The sequence below is a fragment of the Oryzias latipes genome, chromosome 8 (genome assembly GCF_002234675.1).
Source record: "Oryzias latipes chromosome 8, ASM223467v1".
Lineage (NCBI taxonomy): Eukaryota > Metazoa > Chordata > Actinopteri > Beloniformes > Adrianichthyidae > Oryzias > Oryzias latipes.
In genome coordinates, this window is record NC_019866.2 from 15868687 (window position 1) to 15887368 (window position 18682).

Genomic DNA, 18682 nt, shown 5'->3' on the forward strand with positions numbered 1-18682 from the left:
CACAGAAGATGGTCTACTTCCAGCTCCAACCACATTAAGTCAATTCACTCGCCACATTTTAGCAAGACGTCATTAGTAAGCAGTGATTAGTTAGAGTCGGTCAAGTCAACATTTCTATACAAAACCCTCTTCAGCCCTGCTGTAGGAGCTGCATCTGAATGACGGCCACTTTCAGCAGTATCCAGCTCTTTGTGACCCAGTTTGACGACTTGCTGTCCTGCAATAGTCAGAGGCCGAAAAAAATAAAAATAAAAATAAAATTGGATGATCTTATTATTGTTGTCTCACTGGTAAAAAGAAACAAATGATGAAGTTCAAGAGTAAAACCATAAGATTCTCCTCCATGTTGGTTTTGGACTTCACTCACTGATCACATTATCAACACGGCACAGACCAAAGCTGAGTCCCTGATTGGTTGACGCGGCACGTCGCCTTTGCCAAAGTTCCGATTATTGAACTCCCAATGCGCCCCGATGCCCAAGTCCCGCTGCAACACCCAAATTGGCACCAAGCTGACACATCACACCTGATGCTCAAATACAGGACATCTGTTCACGTCTGTACATTGTCTTAACAACAAAGCTATACAGCCCTGACCGCAAATTGTGTTTGATGTGAATGCAGCATAAGTCGCAGCAGCCAAAAATGCTGGAGATATTTATTTAACAAAATACGGGAACAAGAATGGACATTTCATCTTGAAAGGAAAATCATAATAAATGAACAAATAACAATAATTGTGCAGATTGTTTCTTCTGCGTTGCAGTCAGTAGCAAATACTGATACGTACATCCACATTACCCTTTCGTAGTTGTTGCTATTTTTTTTTATTTTCACATATAAGTCGCACCCTCAGCCAAACAAAAAATAACGCAATCTATACTCTGACAAATAATATAATAGCTGTTTTTTTTCCCTCATCTTTGGGATTTTGGCTTCTTGGAGCCAGAGGGTACATCCTATTTGGAACACGAGGGGGGAGGGTTACTCAGTCCAGTTGTCATATACAGTCAGTGGTTTGGACAGATATAGACTGATTTTAATTTTAACATTAAGTTGATTTGCTAGCTCTGAGTAAAGCTTTAAATTTGCTTCACACACGAGGTTCCCCCTAACTCCCATTTCTCATTTGCTGCACATTAAATGCACCTTGAAAAATGCATTGCTTCACCTAAAAGTAATGTTACTCTCAACAAAAAGAATGTCTGAAATCTTTCTTTAAATTTTATTTTTTTTCTTCTTCTTCTTCTAAGTTTAGACCAGAAATTGTCATTTTAAATTAGTTCCCTTTAAATTTCCATTATTTGCTCAAATGCAAAACTATTCATACTATTAAGGGTATCGAAAAAAGAAAAACCTATCAATTTTCCCCCTTTCTTTGAAAAAAAACAAAAAATGCAAATTTTGATACATTTTATTATGTAAAATTCAATCAATTCCAAATAAATCCCTTTTGTTATTTTTATCTCATAGGAGAATTTTTCTTTATCTTTTTTAAGAGCAGGTCACTGAATCTGCAGAATTTATCAATTAGTGTACTTACAATATCTATAACTCCCAACTTTGTTCTCAACATGTAAAAAAAAACAGACACACCACTAAAACAAACATTACTGTGACTCAATTAACTCCCAGCTTAGTTTGTAACACATAAAAAACCACAGTTCAACACTGATATGTTAGCATATTTACAATAAGACCCAAACTTGTAAAAGAAAAAAGATCACATTAGTGATTTTAGTATCTCATTAAAAAAAAACTGTCACTGCTACACGTAATTTGCATTAGCACATCAATATTAACACACAATGTTAATTGCAACTTGTAAAAAAACAGACTGACATTTTGAGAGTTTTCTCAAAATCGCTTTGAGATCAGTATATACAACCAGAATTAATTTATATATAAGGCATTCCAGATTATAAGCAGTGTGGTTGTTTTTTGAAAAAAATTAAGGCTTTTAAGTGCACCTTATAGTGCGGAAGATAGTCCTCCATTATCAGAATAAATGCCACAAGAGCGTGTGAAAAACACCTTACGCACAATTTTCACTGGAGTAGGTCTTTAACTGAATTTCCTCAGTTCATTACCATAACCAGTCAGATCACTCCAGGCCTGAAACCCCCCCTCTTACTCTCAGAAATCTGACCTAAACCATGTGGCATGTGTAACTCTAACAAGCTGGAATTCTGTTACAGGAAACATTTGAAGTCATGTGACTGTTAATTATGTATAACTGTAGTAGCTAAGAGTGGTGTTGTCATGGTGGGTTAAGTGAGCACTTAAAAATGACTCTCCAGTTAGCTCCAGCCAGCAAGTGTGTGAGTGATGTTACTGAATGCATCATGAAATCCCCACTTCAGAGCACAAGTGTGACCTTAACCTAAAATTCTGACACTAAAAACTAATCTTAGACTTGTTCAAAGGAATAAATGAACACATAAAACCCAAATAATCAGCTAATATTCCTATCTGCTATGTTTGCTAATTGTCCAGTTCTTCAATAATCCCATAGGTTGCCTCCTGCATGGAATGAGGAGCTGCTCCTGAGCTGTGGGTTCATGCTGTGCAAAGGTCTGGTTTGTTCTCTGGACCTAGTGTCGATCCACTTGACTTCCAGACAGCGCCTCTTCTCCTTCCTGTCCTTGGCTTGGGGCTTTGTGGCGGATGTCGACATCGAGAGTGAGAAGTACCGTCACGTGGGAGCTATCCGCTTTCTGATGGGCACCCTGGTGCGACTGGCCGCCCTCAGGGTATACCAGGGCCGGCTGGCCTATCTCCCTGCGAAGGACGCACCCAAAAAAGACAAAGCAAGCACAAAGGTGAATTGCTCAAACACACCTCAGCAGGGCTTGTTCTGCTCTTCCCTGTCCTGTTCACTCGTACCCAACACTTCGTCTAAGCAGAGTCAGAAATGCACAAACTCGAACTCCAACACCATCACTAACTCCTCCAACCAGGCTGCGAGTAAAAACAAATCTGAGGGGCAAAGCAATGCTCGAACTGAAACCCTGGTGGACTCCCTCCTTCCTGACCTTGATCAACCTGTCCCAGAAGCTTGGACTGTTGTAAAAGAACAAGACTTTGTGCTGGTGCTGGCTGTTTATCAGTCACACCTTGCTGAGGACCTGTGGGCGGCTCCTAGTGCCATGGTAAACGATGGATTGATTCATCTGATCTACGTGACCGCAGGAATATCCCGGCCAGCTCTCTTACGCCTCTTCCTCGCTATGGAGAAGGGCGCACACTTGGAGTGCGGCTGCCCTCACCTGGTCTACCAGAAGGTCAGGGCCCTGCGACTGGAGCCCATCTCTGCAGAGGGCGTGATTACCGTAGATGGAGAGACGGTGGAGTACGGACCTGTTCAGGCTCAAATCCAACCAGGACTAGCCAGACTCATAAGTGGATGACTCTTGCTCTACCTTTCTAGTTGGGCCTTCTTCACATGCGGTGTCAACCTCCTCGTGTGCTTTCTAAAGTGCCAAAGAATCCGCTCCTGAAATTCCTTTATTTTTCTACATAGTTGTCCTATTTTTATGACTCCCTGCTCCCCTAGATTAGCAATCAAGGTTAAAGCCATGGAGGGCTGTTCTTGCTTCAGTCTGATCCTGGCTTTGAGGAAACAGGAGTCGATTGTATGAATGTGCGATTTTGTGTATGAGGATCTCTGACAGTGCGGTGGCAGAGGAATGTATTCTGCACTCTGCTGTCAGACTTCAACAGCACGGCACATTTGAAGACAAGCACATGGTCCTGTCAGGGGACGCTCCTGGCAAAACCACACCCCCTTTGCCCAACTGTACGACTCCAGGCTGACAATCTACCCACCAGGCCAACACACAACATGATGTTACCTACTCATTGATTCAGAAAGAATGGAGTTTTCCTACTGAGGAGAGTAGATTTTTCATCATTAGATTTACCTTTAAAGACCCATTCTGATGAAAATTATGTTTTTGGTGTTTTTAACATGTTCTTGTCCCATTTTTTCGCGATAGAGGACATATATTTAGAAAATTAAGCTTGAAATTGCCTTTCTGAGTATTTTTTAATTAAAATTGTCTTGAATCAGGAGGAGATGAAAGAATGTAGTTTGAAAAAGAGTGTATAAAAGGCAGACGACACGCTCCCTGCTCCGCTTAATACTGATGCATCAACCTGTAGATGACTAGATCCATGTATGTCTGTTTTCCTCGTCAAAATTGTATGACGACATAGCTCTAATATTGGTCGCCATTTTTGTTGCACATAAATGTTAGGTGGAGGGGGGTGTGAGAGCTCTCAGCAACGAGGAGGGGAACGTGGGCATGGTGGCTTTACCCCAACGTTTCATTTGGACTCCTTCTCGCTCAGAAGTTCATTTCTGATAAACTTCTGCCGCTATGCAGAAACTATGTCCTAGAAAACGACAAACTTTTTGAGTTTGGCTAAAAACTACAACATCATAATTAAAAAAAACACTATTTTATAGTAGATCAATAGATGATCGAAGTGGGTCTTTAAATAGTTTATATAAAGTACTCCAAAAAAGTCAAATCTGACCATATTGAGTTTTCCCTTTCTCGCCCTACTCGCTTTTCCAAGGTGTGGAAACTATTCCAGATCTTAGCAGCTGGGGTTACACCTTTTCCGCTGTCCGCTCCATTTCCGGTGCTGCCCTGTTTCATCTGCAGCCATCATTAAACCGTACGAACTGCTTCCTCTTGCTTTGATTTTCCTACTCTTACACATGCACACACATACCCTTGCCTCTCTGTAGCACTTAGCGAGGGGGAGGGGCATGGTCTGCTAAGCGTGCATCTTATCTCCTCTTCTTCAGATTGTACTTCCCTCCTTTAGTTAAGGAGCCATCCTCATCTAATGTGTCCTTAACACCAAAGTTTACACCTCTGAAAGTGAGCTAAAGAGGTTTATTTATTTTTTTAAACATTAGACAGCTATTAAGTCGGTTCAGTCCAAGCCCACTGGAGTGGATCAAAGTGCAGCTTCACACTGAGTCTGTCAGAGGAGCATATTGAGGGAGGTGATTAGCATGAGCTGCAGGGAATCCGGGGTTATGCTCCTCTGTGTGGCCTCCCTTCTGGCTGGTGATGAACATGAGTGAGCTGGAGCGGGGGAAAGTGCAAATGTTAGCATTAACAACCCACACACACACACACACACACATACCTACATACCAACGCTCTCATGCACACTACTTCACTTCAGACTGTATCACAGCTCTGCATCTCTTGCAGCATTAGTACATTGTCAAAAACGTCAGGAAACTGAATGTGAATGAGATCCTTTCTGGTTCAAAACTGCTGCATTTGCTGGAAACAGAATTTTCTCCTTTTTTTGCAAAAAGTTTGGATGTCGGCGAGCTAATGGGGTTAAAGTAAATGTTGTTTTTGAGCTTTTTTAGGGTTTGATTAGTCCATTATTGTCATATTTGGTTCAGCACAGGCAAATCAGGAGCTCAGAGAAAAAAATGGAAGCAGTTTTATCAATAACAAGTGGAGTTTTTAGAGACTATATAAAAAGAGATTGTTGGTGAGGTCTTACATTTTTTAGACTCTGGATAGAACATTTAACACGGTGCATCAGTTGTGAACAAAATTGCTCTATTTAGTCATCACCAAACACTTCTGGCTCCATCATTTCTTCTAAATAACATACTGTATTTTTCGGACCATAGGTCGCTCTAGAGTATAAATCACGGCAGACCAAAAAAAGCATAAAGAAGAAAATATTATATATAGTTTACACTTTTGGGAGAAAGTGCAAAGTACAACGCTTCTGAACAAATCTGTCAAGCCCGGTGTAGTGCTGCTTTTTCACTGATATCACCTAAACTATGCAAAAACACGTGACTTACACTCCGAAAAATACGGTAAATTCATGTGTCACATAAAAAAAAATGATTAGCTTGTTCAGAGTTTCCAAATTTTGTTGGCCTAAGGATATACGGTAAATACATAAATCAGGATTATTGACTGTAAGGACCATGGACAGCTCAGCCCCTCCCTTCTCATGTTCCCAAATAGGAAGTATCATTGTTTCCTGATACAGGCGCCGCCATGTCAAAACCAGTCGACAGTGATTGGTCCGAATCGCACTGAGTCATCGTATCTATGGCAACTACTGTCGCCATTGCCATAGATATAATGACTCAGAGTGACTCGGACCAATCACTGTCAACTAGTTTCGACATGGCGGCGCCCGTATCAGGAAACAATGGTGAGGGATTTTGCCTTATTTCACAAGACAAGGCGTTTTCTATGGGTGACTTCACACCTCGATTTGTCCATTTGTTTTTACAGTCTATGATCAGGATTTGAAAAGCTCTATATGGTTGCATATTGGCGGGTTGTAACGAATTGTGATGGCGAATCAAGCTACTAATGATCATAGCTTTACTTTACTAATCAATTGAAGTGATTTCACGTTAAACACAATAATTTTTTTTCCCTATTTTTGTTGTGAGTGTTGTTTACTGAATTGCTTTGTTGGTGATTTTGCCGTCACTTCATAGTTTCGACACAATTTTCCATGAAGTTGGACTAAAAAAATGTATTTGCAAATATTTATTGTAAAAAAATATGGTTTATACTTTAACTATAGGCTCTATAAAAGAAAATCAAAATTACTCCAATTTAATGGGGAAAAGTGGTGGAGATCAAGGGCGGAGCTACAGGTGAAAGAGGGGGGGGGGGCAAGGGAGGCAAGTTCCCCTCTAGCAAAAAGCATCTCCTCCCCACTTGACCCTCATTTTTGAGTCAATATTAGTAACATTGTTGACAAATATAAATAAATCATCAATGCAAGCTTCTTTAAGCATAGAAAAAATAACTTCAAATAAATGTAACATAAAATGTAATTCAATTTTCACTAAATTTCCCCTTTCCAAAGTCTCCTGCCCTCCTCCCGTCCCCCCTATATAAAATGTTCTAGCTCCTCCACTGGTGTAGATTAAAGTTGCATTTTCAGCATGCATTCTATTTCATCAAAGGTTTTGCCTGAAACACATATGCAGACAATCGTTGCATTTTGTTAGAAATTTACTTAAATATGCCTCTTTTATGCACATTAAATTGAGAAATTAAAAAAATTTCATGTAAAACCTGGGTTGAATCAACTTAACTTAAATTAGCCACCACAATATATTTTGAAGTGTTTAATAAATAGGCTTATAAAAATGTATTGCCTGCCATGCAAAGGGTTTAAAGGAATTCCCACCAATCCCATTCACTCTGATTTTCTTCTTCACTACAGTGCCGACTTCCATCCTGACTTGATCTGTTTTCCATTTCTAAAGGGGCAGAGCTGCACTTCATGTCTGACATGCTGTACCTTTAACCATGACTCAGCAAAGTCACATTTCTGTGTCCTGCAGGCTGCACACCTGATCAGCCTGCAGGAGAAGCTGCAGCTTCTCTCAAACAGTATCTGCTGCATTTAGTGCATGGGATGGAGATGAGCTATGCAAATGTCATGGCAGCAGATGAATGAAGAGACGGGTCCCCCTGCTGGACAGTTAGTGGACAGGGCTTTGACTTGAACATTTATTGATAATTGCAGAGTTTTCCTGTACTGTATTTTTTCGTATGATATAATCTTAATGGTTCACAAGCAGCAGGCAATAGCCAACATCCAGCTTATTGTAAACCATCCTTAACGGGAAATGACTTGATTCTTTTAACGCTAAATTGACATTTTACTGTTAACTTATGGTACAAAACTGTTGAGTTTAAGGCTCCACAGGCTGCTTTACAGCATCAGCAACTTTTTAAAAACTCATGTGTTCATAGTTGTCAATCAGTAGTCATGCAAACCTCAAGATCTTTTATTTTTCTCCAAAGAATCTGAGAATGTTTTATTTACCTAGTACATGTGTTATGCCGGTATATCCACTGCTATAAAAAGCCAGAGATAACACCATGATTTACAGATGTTTATATGCTGATATAAAGCGGGCTTTTAGTGCAGTAAATCGATGTACTTACGCAGTTTTGTTGAGTCATTCTGTTTAATTTGCAAACAATCTTTATTTAATGGTACTGTTTGTGTATTCAGTGCCATTTTTGAGCTTTTTTTTTTACAATGTAAGAAGAGGAAATGAAAGATGTTTTAGTGCCTTAATCTTTACACAGGACGGTAATTAGAAGGTAAAAGAAATCATATTTTTCGAAGGGTGCTTTACAGTGGGAAATGTACAGCCAAGGTACTACATAATTTTTTTGTTTTGGCTTCTTATTTTGTAAAAAGAAAAATAAATATAATCCTATTGATGAAAAACTGTTGTCCTTTTGTTTTTTTTTTTTGTCTCCAAATGAAGATCTACTTTTTGGGAATCAAAACTGCTCCCGCCAAGAACAATTACAAACACCATAAAATGTGCATCCTCAATTATTCCCACAGCACAAGCTGTGTTTCAATAATTTAACTGTGAAGTCTGCTGCACACAACAGGAGCCAAAGTGAAGATGTCCGTCCACAAACTGAGGCTGACATTAGAGCCGACAAGCGGATAATTGTCGGCCACACCTCATCAAAAACCCCTCAGAGCCAACCCAAATGCAGAAAATGAAGACATTAGCAAATGAAGTCCAGATTGGAATGATGTTGAAATCTTCAGACCAGCTTGTAAAAACAATTTTCAGATTCATATTTCAGTAATTCTGTGGGACTTCTTGAAACAAAACTAAAATATGTGATCTAAATGGCACATTGTAAATGCTGTATTTTACCAAATTGTTTTTTTTAAATGTAATTTTTCTCTTTTTTTTATACCAGGAAGGAAAAAAATGACAGAATATAATATAGAATATAAAATTCCATTACAAGAAGTAATATTTGGCATCTTGCTTTTCTGTTTATTATCGCTCTCTATCCACATCTTTGCAGTATTGCTTATAAAAAATATAAATATAATATTATAAGTGTCAGAACACTTCCTGATTTTGTGGATAAAGATATATTATCTTTGTAAAAAAAGAAATAATAGATGGTGAGCATTTCTTCACTAGAGGGAGACAAAGACTATGTCATAATGGGGCATAAAGGGTAGAAAATATGTTTTTACCTTATGATGAATAAATCTGTGTCTAAACTAAATACAAACTCAAACGAATGTTTTTCCAATTGTGTTTTTTTTGAGAATTCTCTTTGCTTGGAGATACAACATCAGGTGAGATTATCCAATGGAGATAATAAGCATTTAATTCCTACTTGATTTTGTAGGTCTGCCCACCTAAAAAGAAATCAATAGTCTGTCATTCTAGTGGTAGGATCATTTGAACAGTGACAGATAGAAAATCACAAATACAATGTAAAACGTGAAATACATTTATTTGCATTCCATTTATAGAAATAAACCCTCCTGAAGGGACTTAGTACTTTGTGGTAAAACTCTTGTTAGCAGCATAGAGGTCAGACGTTTATTTGTAGTTCATAAGCAGGTTTCTGCATATATCAGGAGGAAATTTGTTCCACTCCTCTTTGTAAATCACTTCTAAAACATTCAGATTTGGTGGCTGTCGCTTAGAAATGCAGCTTCAGCACTCTAGGTTTTCTTTAGGTCTACAGGTTTGAACACTGGCTGGGCCACTCCATGAGCTTTATGCTTCTTCTTCTTCAGCCATTTCATGGTTGCCTTGGCTGAATGTTTTGGGTCATTATTCTGTTGGAAGATGCATTCATGACCCATTTTCAGGCGGAGGGAAGGACGTTCTTACTCAGGATTTGACGGTACATGGCTCTGCCCATCATCCCATGCACACTCACCGTGTGGAGATGGGATGATGCGCAGAAGAGAAAGCCCTGTGCAGAAACCCCCCCCCCCAAATATTATGTTTCCACTTCCATGATTGACAGTGGATGGTGCTCTTGGGGTCATAGGTGGCATTTCTCTTCCTTCAAACACGACAGGTTGAGTTGATGCCAAAGAGCTCAGTTTTGGTCTTGTCTGACTACAGCACCTTTTCCCAATCACTACATTTTTGAAGGTGTTTATTGGATAACTTCCGTTGGGTCAGCACGTGTCACCAATGCTTTTCTTGGTGACTGTGGTCTCAGCTGTTTTAGGCCTATTTCTCACTGTTCTCATGGTCATGGAAACCCCAGACCTACAGGTGGGTCGATGGTCATATTCTTGGATTTTGGCACAATTGCACCAACGGTTGTCACCTTAACCTCCAGCTGATGGTTTTGTAGTTCATTCCACTCTTGTTCAGGTCTACAATCATCTGAAAGCTCTCTAGTCTTTCCCAAGATGGAAAGTTTGTAGACTGACTGATTCTGTGGCAGGTTTCTTTTCTACACATGATTACTTCAAACAGGTGTCTTCAGCTCAGGTGACAGGTTGGTGAAGAGAGTCGAACTGGTCTGTGTGAACCAGAATTCGTAACCCTTGTGCTATCTTGGATGACCCCACCCTTGCATTGACGTGTTCTCCCTACCATGACAAAGGTGGATAAAGGTGGAAAGATTTCATGTAATCCACGGACACCAGTGAAGATCACAAATCATTGAAGAAAATAGGTTCAGCGCACTGTCTAGTGGGTCTAGATGACCCAACTCCCAACGTTAAAGTGTCTAGGATAGCACAAGGGTTTAATGGTTAATAGGGAAACAAATATTGATGTCCCTCAATAAAATGCAAATACATTTACATAAATCCTGCAAGCGATTTTTTTCTGTTTTCTTTGGGGTTCTTAGCATACAAATATTTTTGTATACATACGTGTGTAATTGACATTTTGAGGCCTGTAGGTGGCAGAATAGCCTGACTCTTTTGCATCTATGCACACAGAAGAGAAATTCTGAGTCAATCCAATGATACAACAGTCTTCAGCAGATGTTAGCAAGAGTGAGGAAACAATGTTCCACAGGAAGTGCCACTTTTGCCCCTGTGTGCAATTTTTGCTGTCAGTGACATCAGACCGCCACAAACCATACAGAAGCTTTGGAGTTAAATTAAATTCAAAGTAAATATTTATGCGCTCTGGGCTCTTCTACAAATAAGGTGCATTTTGTGTCCTATAACAAATTAACAGGAAAACAGTTTCAGTGATACAGCTGCAGGAATGCTAAAGACACTCCTATCAAGACTCCTTAATTGCTGTCATAAGTCCACAAGATATCAGAAAATAGTCGATTGGAGAGTATAACAGTGTTATGTCTATTTTACTGATATAGTGTTATTTCTTTAATCATATGCATGATTTTTATAATTAACATAATCTGCATATATTTTAGATAACTGATTCGCATTTGCCATGTTGATTTCTAAAATAGTTATTTTTGACATAATATTTTAAGTAATTCCTCTTTGTCATGTGCTTTATGGATACCTAAGGATTCTTAGTTCTGTCTGATAAAAGCTATGAACCGGATAAATAAAAATCATGTAATAAAATGGTTGCAGTAGAACAGGGGTGGGATTATATAAATTCGCTTCCTTCCATTCCCTTTCAAGCAATATTTAATTTTATGTCTAATTATGCCAAGTTTAGTACGTCATTGTATGGATGTAACTGATGATTGTAATGTTTTTTTGTTCTACTGATTTGATTGCTTGAAATAAACTATTTAAAAAAAAAAGTGTCTGCCATGGGTACCAGAAACAGGAGAATTTAATTGTATATGGATGTTGTTCTCTCCATATCTCAACCAAATCCATGTCCCTACATGTTTGCAAAAGTATTTTTTATAGTCTGGCCATAGGTTGAATCAAGCTTAGCCCTTGTGCTATCTTAGATGACCCCACACTTACATTAACGTGTTCTCCCTACCATGACAAAGGTGGTTAAAGGTGGAAAGATTTCATGTAATCCACGGACACCAGTGAAAATCACAAATCATGGAAGAAAAAAGGTTCAGAGCACTGTCTAGTGGGTTTAGATGACCCAACTCCCAACGTTAAAGTGCCTAGGATAGCACAAAACAGTTAACGGTGGCTCAGAGCCAATCACTCAGAAATCATCAACAAATATGCCAAAATTTGCTTAGGAAGCATGTAAAACAGCAGGGAAGCCTAATTTGGAGATGCAAACTCTGATGAATTGGCAGAGTCTTCGGAATTATTGTTTTAACGTTGTGTCAACATCTTCCTCTTCTCATGTCTTTATCTCCCCTATACCTGACATATTTAATTAAAATGTCACTCTTGACAATAAGCTGCACAAACAAAGTATCAAATATACCCTCCTTGGCAAATAAAAGTGAAAAATGTAAAAGATGTTGATTAGTTGGATCCAGGTGTTATTTTGTGAACCTAAAGAGCCCATGCATGAAGACAACTGTGCGCTACCACTCAGTCTGCCTGCCAACTCGCTGGATTGAAACAGTCAAAAAACATTACTTTTTTAATTTTTACAAAAATCTAAGTGACAGTTTTTTCAACCAAGTTCTTCTTTTTGGCTGAAAAAGGGAATATTTTAGTAAAGAATAGACACACTTATAGACCTTTGAGGAAATACAGTCGAGTGGATTGGACAAAAATGTTGTCTTGTAAAATAACTTCTCCTAGTAGAATAGCAAAAATCTTTCCAATATTCTGGTCTTTTTAACTTCTTGCAACTGGATTTATTTCCAGCTATGAAAAAAAATCTATTTAAATCTATTTGGTTTGCATCAAGACGTTAATGGAAAGACAAAACTGTTGTAAAAAAGTTGTTCCACAATTAATTTTTTTGGAATGGAGGATTTTGATTTTTACATCATTTTATGTTCCCCTAGACATGGGTGTAACATTACATATTTTTTAAGACAAAAATGTTGTTTTGGCAATCCTCTTTATGTTTAAAAAAGGCAAAATTATTATTTTTTTTTCTACTTTTAGATGTCTTTGTGCTTCTGAACCATAAAGCTTTAAGTCAAAAAGAAGTTGTATGAAATAGGTTCTTATATTTTTGAGGTCTCAGCAAAGGAGAGGAAAAAGGGGGCGGGGTTGCTCTCCACCAACAGTCCCACCCACAACTCAGAGGTGAATTTCGAATGAACTACTGCCATGATGTAGAGAATATATCTTTGATGTGTCCGCCACCTACATTTGGAGGAAGCTTGGTACAAACTGTCAAAGCAGTACAAATCTCAGTCAGTTTTGCTCCAGGCTTTTCTTTCACAGCTTTATTCTGATGTGTAAAAGACTTAGTAAATGGTTGGCACTTCCATGAATTAAAAAAATGATCCATACATCACTACCAAATCTGCATTCCTGATTGGTCCAAGTTCAACCTGGTTCAATTTTCTTAGAAAATGTGTGTAGAGTTTTGAACACAGGAGCCCTAAACTCACGTTAACATAGACTTTTCATTGAAGTATTCACTTGAACATGCAATTCCAAGGCAGTGGGATTGTCATAGTTAAAGTTTTTTGTTTTGTTTTGTTTTGTTTTGTGACTAAAAAAAGCGTAATCATAATTAAAGGACCACTGGGAAGGCTTTTACAATAGATAAAAAGATTTTTACATCAATCACTGGCGGGGGGATAGATCAAAACATTTTGCCAAGGTATTTACCTTAAAACAAGAATAGAATTATTTGTCTTTAAAAAAAACGTTAATATATTAAACTCATTATCAACATGTTCTAATATAAACTCTTCAATTATCTATCATCAAATATATTTCCTTGTGGTGGTGTTTTTTTTCCAGTTGACATGATTTTCCTAACAACAGGCAAAGGTGCACAAAAACTTACACTTTTCTAAATACACAGCATAATTTCTGCACATCCTAATAAACTGTGATGTGATTTAAGGCAGAGTTCTGGTTCCTTTATCGCTCACTGATGAGAGGAAAAAATTGAGTTGCTTGGGGAGCGGGGGATTGCGAACACTCTGTAGTTGTCATGCTGTCCCACTTAAAGCAATGAAATGATGTGTTCACTTAATCAAAGTCCAAATAGAGTGGCGGGGCCACTTCATCACACGAGGAGACGAATGAGCGCGGAAAAAGCTGCTATTTAAAGCCTCCCTCGTGTCACATCAATGAGAGGATGAGAAAACACTCCAACCACCTTTCAACAAGACAAATGATTGAAACAAATGATGCTTATATAGAAGTGTGGGTTCACGTATGTTTCGCTCACCTGATAAAGTCTGGCAAAGGTCATATAAAAAACAAAAAACAAAAAAACAGACTCTGGTAAAGGTTTGAGTCACTGCCTGAATCATCCATTCAGCTGAGGGATTTTGGGAGAGGGGTACCAGTCTGTGACCAGCTCATTCTGGTGTGTATAAAAACCCACTCCAATCATCTTTTAACCTATTGTAAAAAGAGTTCCAGGTGCTTTTTATTTTCTTTTTGTATTATGATTACGCCTTTTTTAGCCAAAAAAAAACCCTAGTTGTTTCAAGGACATAGTTTCTGCAGAGCTGCAGTAGGACTGTCAGTTCAAAGTAAGCCCCGCCCCTTTTCCTATCATCCATTTGTTTACACTTTCCCACTCGCTTACAGCCCATCACACCTCCATCCTAACATTACTGGAACAGCATTAATGGTAATCAAGTCTAATTTTCTTCATATATGTCCTTCATCATCAGAAAAATGCCATAAGAATATGTTAAAAATGTTGTTTTCATCATAGTCGATCTATAAAAGGCCTACAGATTAGTCAAATTTCTGTTTAAACTCTTCGACTGCAGTGGCAGTGGCTATTTTTAGTCTCATTTTATGCATCTTTAAGCGCATCAAAATTAAATTTTTGGAACGCCATTTTAATTAAAGCAGCACATTTCCTAACAGAACAGCTAGACAGGGTTGGTGTCATTTGCATGATGCAGAGTTCTTTCAGACCAGCAGAAAAAAATAAAGGTATCTGACAGGCATTAATTTGCATTCTAAGTGCCAGGGGTTAAAAGAGCCATTTACTGTGGTCAAGCTCTCCGGAGCAAGCTGCTCGCTGACTTCAGGGACCGCAACTGAGTCTACATTTAGAAATAATAATGACATCTAACAGGACAGAGATTATTAACCCTTTTGTGACTGTATTTTTGCATTTGAACCTCATTCCCATACATGCTGTCATGTTGTCATAGTTATAGAGATTAATGGACGAGCATTGTTGATTGATGCACCATTTTTCATGTGTGTGTTACCACTGAAAATGCTTGTTCTAATGCAAATATATCTATTTTTTGTTTTACTTATTAAGCTGCTTATTATAGAAGGTGGGTCAGGCTAACCATTTTTCTACTTCTCGTTTTCTTTCTGCTCAAAGCTCACTATGGAATTTACCACCACCAAACCAGCAGCTGCTACTGTCGAACATTTTCATCTGGGTAGGTTTGTCTACCTATTGTCAAGCCAAATCTACGTGTGAACGTTTTTTTCTCTCAAACAATTAAATCCGAGTCTGCACAGCTATCTCCCAGCCAATAACTGGAAACTTTGTAGTCATGTGACCCAGTGGTTTGAATGGGAAACTAATTTTTCAGTTAAGTAATTATTGGTCTATTGTGAAATAAATGAACCCATAATTTTCCAAAACACGACACATGTAGACAAAAGAAAAACCCCAGCCAGTTATTGGAATATGCCCAGTAATGTCGCAATGTGTTGAATGGTGTATAGCTCCTCTGTCCAACACTCATGCCAACTTAGACTTATATTGAGAAATAAAGAGCTATTGCTCAGTCACTCGTCAGAATAATCATACCTTTTTAGCATGTTCTTGACACCCCTACATTTTTTTAAGATACTATTTGTTATTTGCAAGTTATAATCTGACCAATCAGATGGCGCAATAAAAGTATGTGGTCTCGCATCAAATGTTTGAAACATGCGATTGACAAATTTTGTGCAGCCCACTTTCTAGTGGGAGGAGTGTGGCCATTTTTAAAAAAAACTTACCCTGTCCAACAGCTGAACAAACAGATAGGAGCTAAAGGCCTCTTGTGTTGGACATATTTTACTGTTACAACATCGGGTTATGAATCTTCTGATTCACAAGGTGTATATTTGCATAAACCCCTTTTGTAAATTAGGAAAACTTTTATTTATTTTAATATTGATCACATTTGTAATTGTTATCTGTTAGACTGGATGGAAAAGAAGAGGAGGGAAGAAGAGAGAGGGATGTTACAGAGGGGGGTAAGGGCACAAAAGAAAGGGGGAAAAAGGGGGTTAACGGACTAGAAAGATGATTATAAAAGACAGGGACTAGAATCATAAAGCAAAAAGCAACAAGTTGCTGGAAGTTTATAATCATCACTGTCTGGTGTCACTGTTCGTCTAAAAGGGGCCGGACCTTTCCACACACACTCAAATGTTACCAACATACCTGTTGCCTCCAAAAATCTTCAAAATGTCATCATGTACTCAATACAACTACAGTTCACACACACATACTTATGCACACGAACCAACACATGTAAAGCATTTCATTCAGTCAAGGATACTACTTGTGTCAAGGTGAGCCAACATCAGTGCTCGAGTGAGTGTTTATGTCCTGCATCACTGGAAGAGCCGACCCCCCAGCCCCTCCCCCCCCCCACCTCACACAAAGGGAGGTAAGCCAAGAAACAGCCAGTCCCAGGGGCAAGCCCAGGCCCCCGACCCCAAGCTCCTGGGAGAGCTCTGGTCAGGCACCAACGGAACCATGGTAGCCCGACTAGTTAGGGCAGCCACCAATTGACTCAGTGGAGACCCCAACCCACCAAACTACAGAGATGCTGTTTCAATAGTGGGAGTGTGGCCTTTAACAAGTTCCTTCCTGATTGGGGAAAGTGGTGGCCACAGAAATGCTGACTTGACAGATCTGAACCAATGACTGCTTACTGGTGTCATCTGGCTTTAACACGATGATTTCCCAAAAAAATGACGATTGAACTGACTTTATTTGGTTGGAGCCAGAAGTAAGTCATTTTCTAACGGTGACATCTCACTTACTTTGTCCAGTTCTCACATAATGGACAAAGTGAGTCAACTAGACCAATGCTTATATTTGAATCCAGCCTGTTTCAGCAGCTTGACCACAAATTCTAAACTTTCATTTATTGTTTATTTTATTGTATTTTTAATTTGAATAAAAAAATCGTATGCTTTTTTTGCTTTTAATAACCAAATCATAGTAGTTGTGTTTTGGTTTGGGTTCTGTTTTTCTTTGATTCAACTTCCTGTCTCTTTTGTCTTGACTGCAACTCCAATTTTTCTTTTAAGAAGGTGCATGTTTGTGTCCACACTGCCTGACTTCAACCAAACCGTTCTGTGTAAAGAACACATACTGCTTATGTTTGTGCTTATTTTGAAGGAGGTTACAACAGTAACAAATTAGGTGCCTCAGTCTGTGCTTTATTTAACGGAACCAGCTCTTGTCCTTGGTTTACAAAATCAGATTGATCCAAACCTTGAGGTTTCTCACCTCATCTCCAGCTCAATTTACAGAGACACTGCAAAGAAGATTAATGATGAAAGCTTCCCCAGACAGAACTTTTAGCCATAATGCAGATAAAATGACTTTTTTAAATTAAGTCTTCATGCACAGGTTTCAATTTTCAATATTTATCATGCAGATTTGAACAGGATTAGCAGAATTAGTCATCTAATTTCTATATTTCCTGACTGTAACAACTGCAAAGTACAGCTGTTAACGTTTTAACCACATATAGTGGCTAAACAGTCTTTTTCAAATAGCATTTTTTGTCCACTCCTGATTCACAAAAACTTAAAAGAAAAAGAAACATTCAGAAATGCTATTTTAGGCTTTTATATATATATATATATATACACATACAGTCAATTACATAAATATTTGGACAAATCTTTTCTAATTTTGTTTCTGTACATTACCACAGTGAATTTTAAATAAAACAACTCAGATGCCATTGAAGTGCATACTTTTATCTTTTATTCCAGGGGTTGAACAAAAGGATTGCATAAAAATGTGAAAAACTAAAGCATTTTTTCAACACAATCCTTTCATTTCATGGGCTCGTAAGTAATTGTAAAAATGAAATAACTGAAAACAAAATGGTTATTACTAATATTTGGTTGAAAACCATTGCTGGTAATGACAGCCTGAAGTCTTGAACTCATGGACATCACCAGATGCTGGGTTTTCTCCTTCTGAATGCTCTGCCAGGCCTTTACTGCAGTGGCTTTCAGTTGCTGTTTGTTTGTGGGCCTTTCTGTCTGAAGTTTAGTCTTCAACAAGTGAAATGCATGCTCAATTGCGTTAAGATCAGGTGACTGACTTGGCCATTCAAGAATATTCCACGTCTTTGCTTTAATAAACTCCTGAGTTGCTTTGGCTGTATGTTTTGGGTCATTGTCCATCTGTATTATGAAATGCCGCCCAATCAGTTTGGCTGCATTCACCTGGATCTGCGCTGACAGTATGTCTCTGAACACCTCAGAATTCATTGGGCTGCTTCTGTCCTGTGTCACGTCATCAATAAACATTAGTGCCACTAGAAGCCATGCACACCCATGCCATCACACTGCCTCCACAGTGTTTTACTGATGATCTAGTGTGCTTTGGATCATGAGCTTCTCCATGCCTTCTAGATACTTTTCTCTTGCCATCATTCTGGTAGAGGCTGATTTTGGTTTCATCTGTCCAAAGAATGTTTTTCCAGAACTGTGCTAGCTTTTTTAGATGCTTTTCAGCAAAGTCCAACCTAGCCTTCCTATTCTGAAGGCTTATGAGTGGCTTGCATCTTGCAGTTTACCCTCTGTATCTACTTTCATGCAGTCTTCT

The 18682-nt window shown here is 38.6% G+C and overlaps 1 protein-coding gene across 1 annotated transcript in view; it reads left to right on the top strand.

Annotated features, from left to right (window-relative positions):
• LOC101160322 (sphingosine kinase 1-like) overlaps nt 1-3995 on the top strand; it is a 33705-nt gene extending 29710 nt beyond the window's left edge. Inside the window, exon 5 of the mRNA XM_004071742.4 lies at nt 2516-3995. Within this exon, the coding sequence (XP_004071790.3) occupies nt 2516-3410 (895 nt within the window). The 3' untranslated portion in view covers nt 3411-3995. The remainder of the gene's footprint in view (nt 1-2515) is intronic.
• The last annotated feature ends 14687 nt before the right edge of the window (nt 3996-18682 follow it).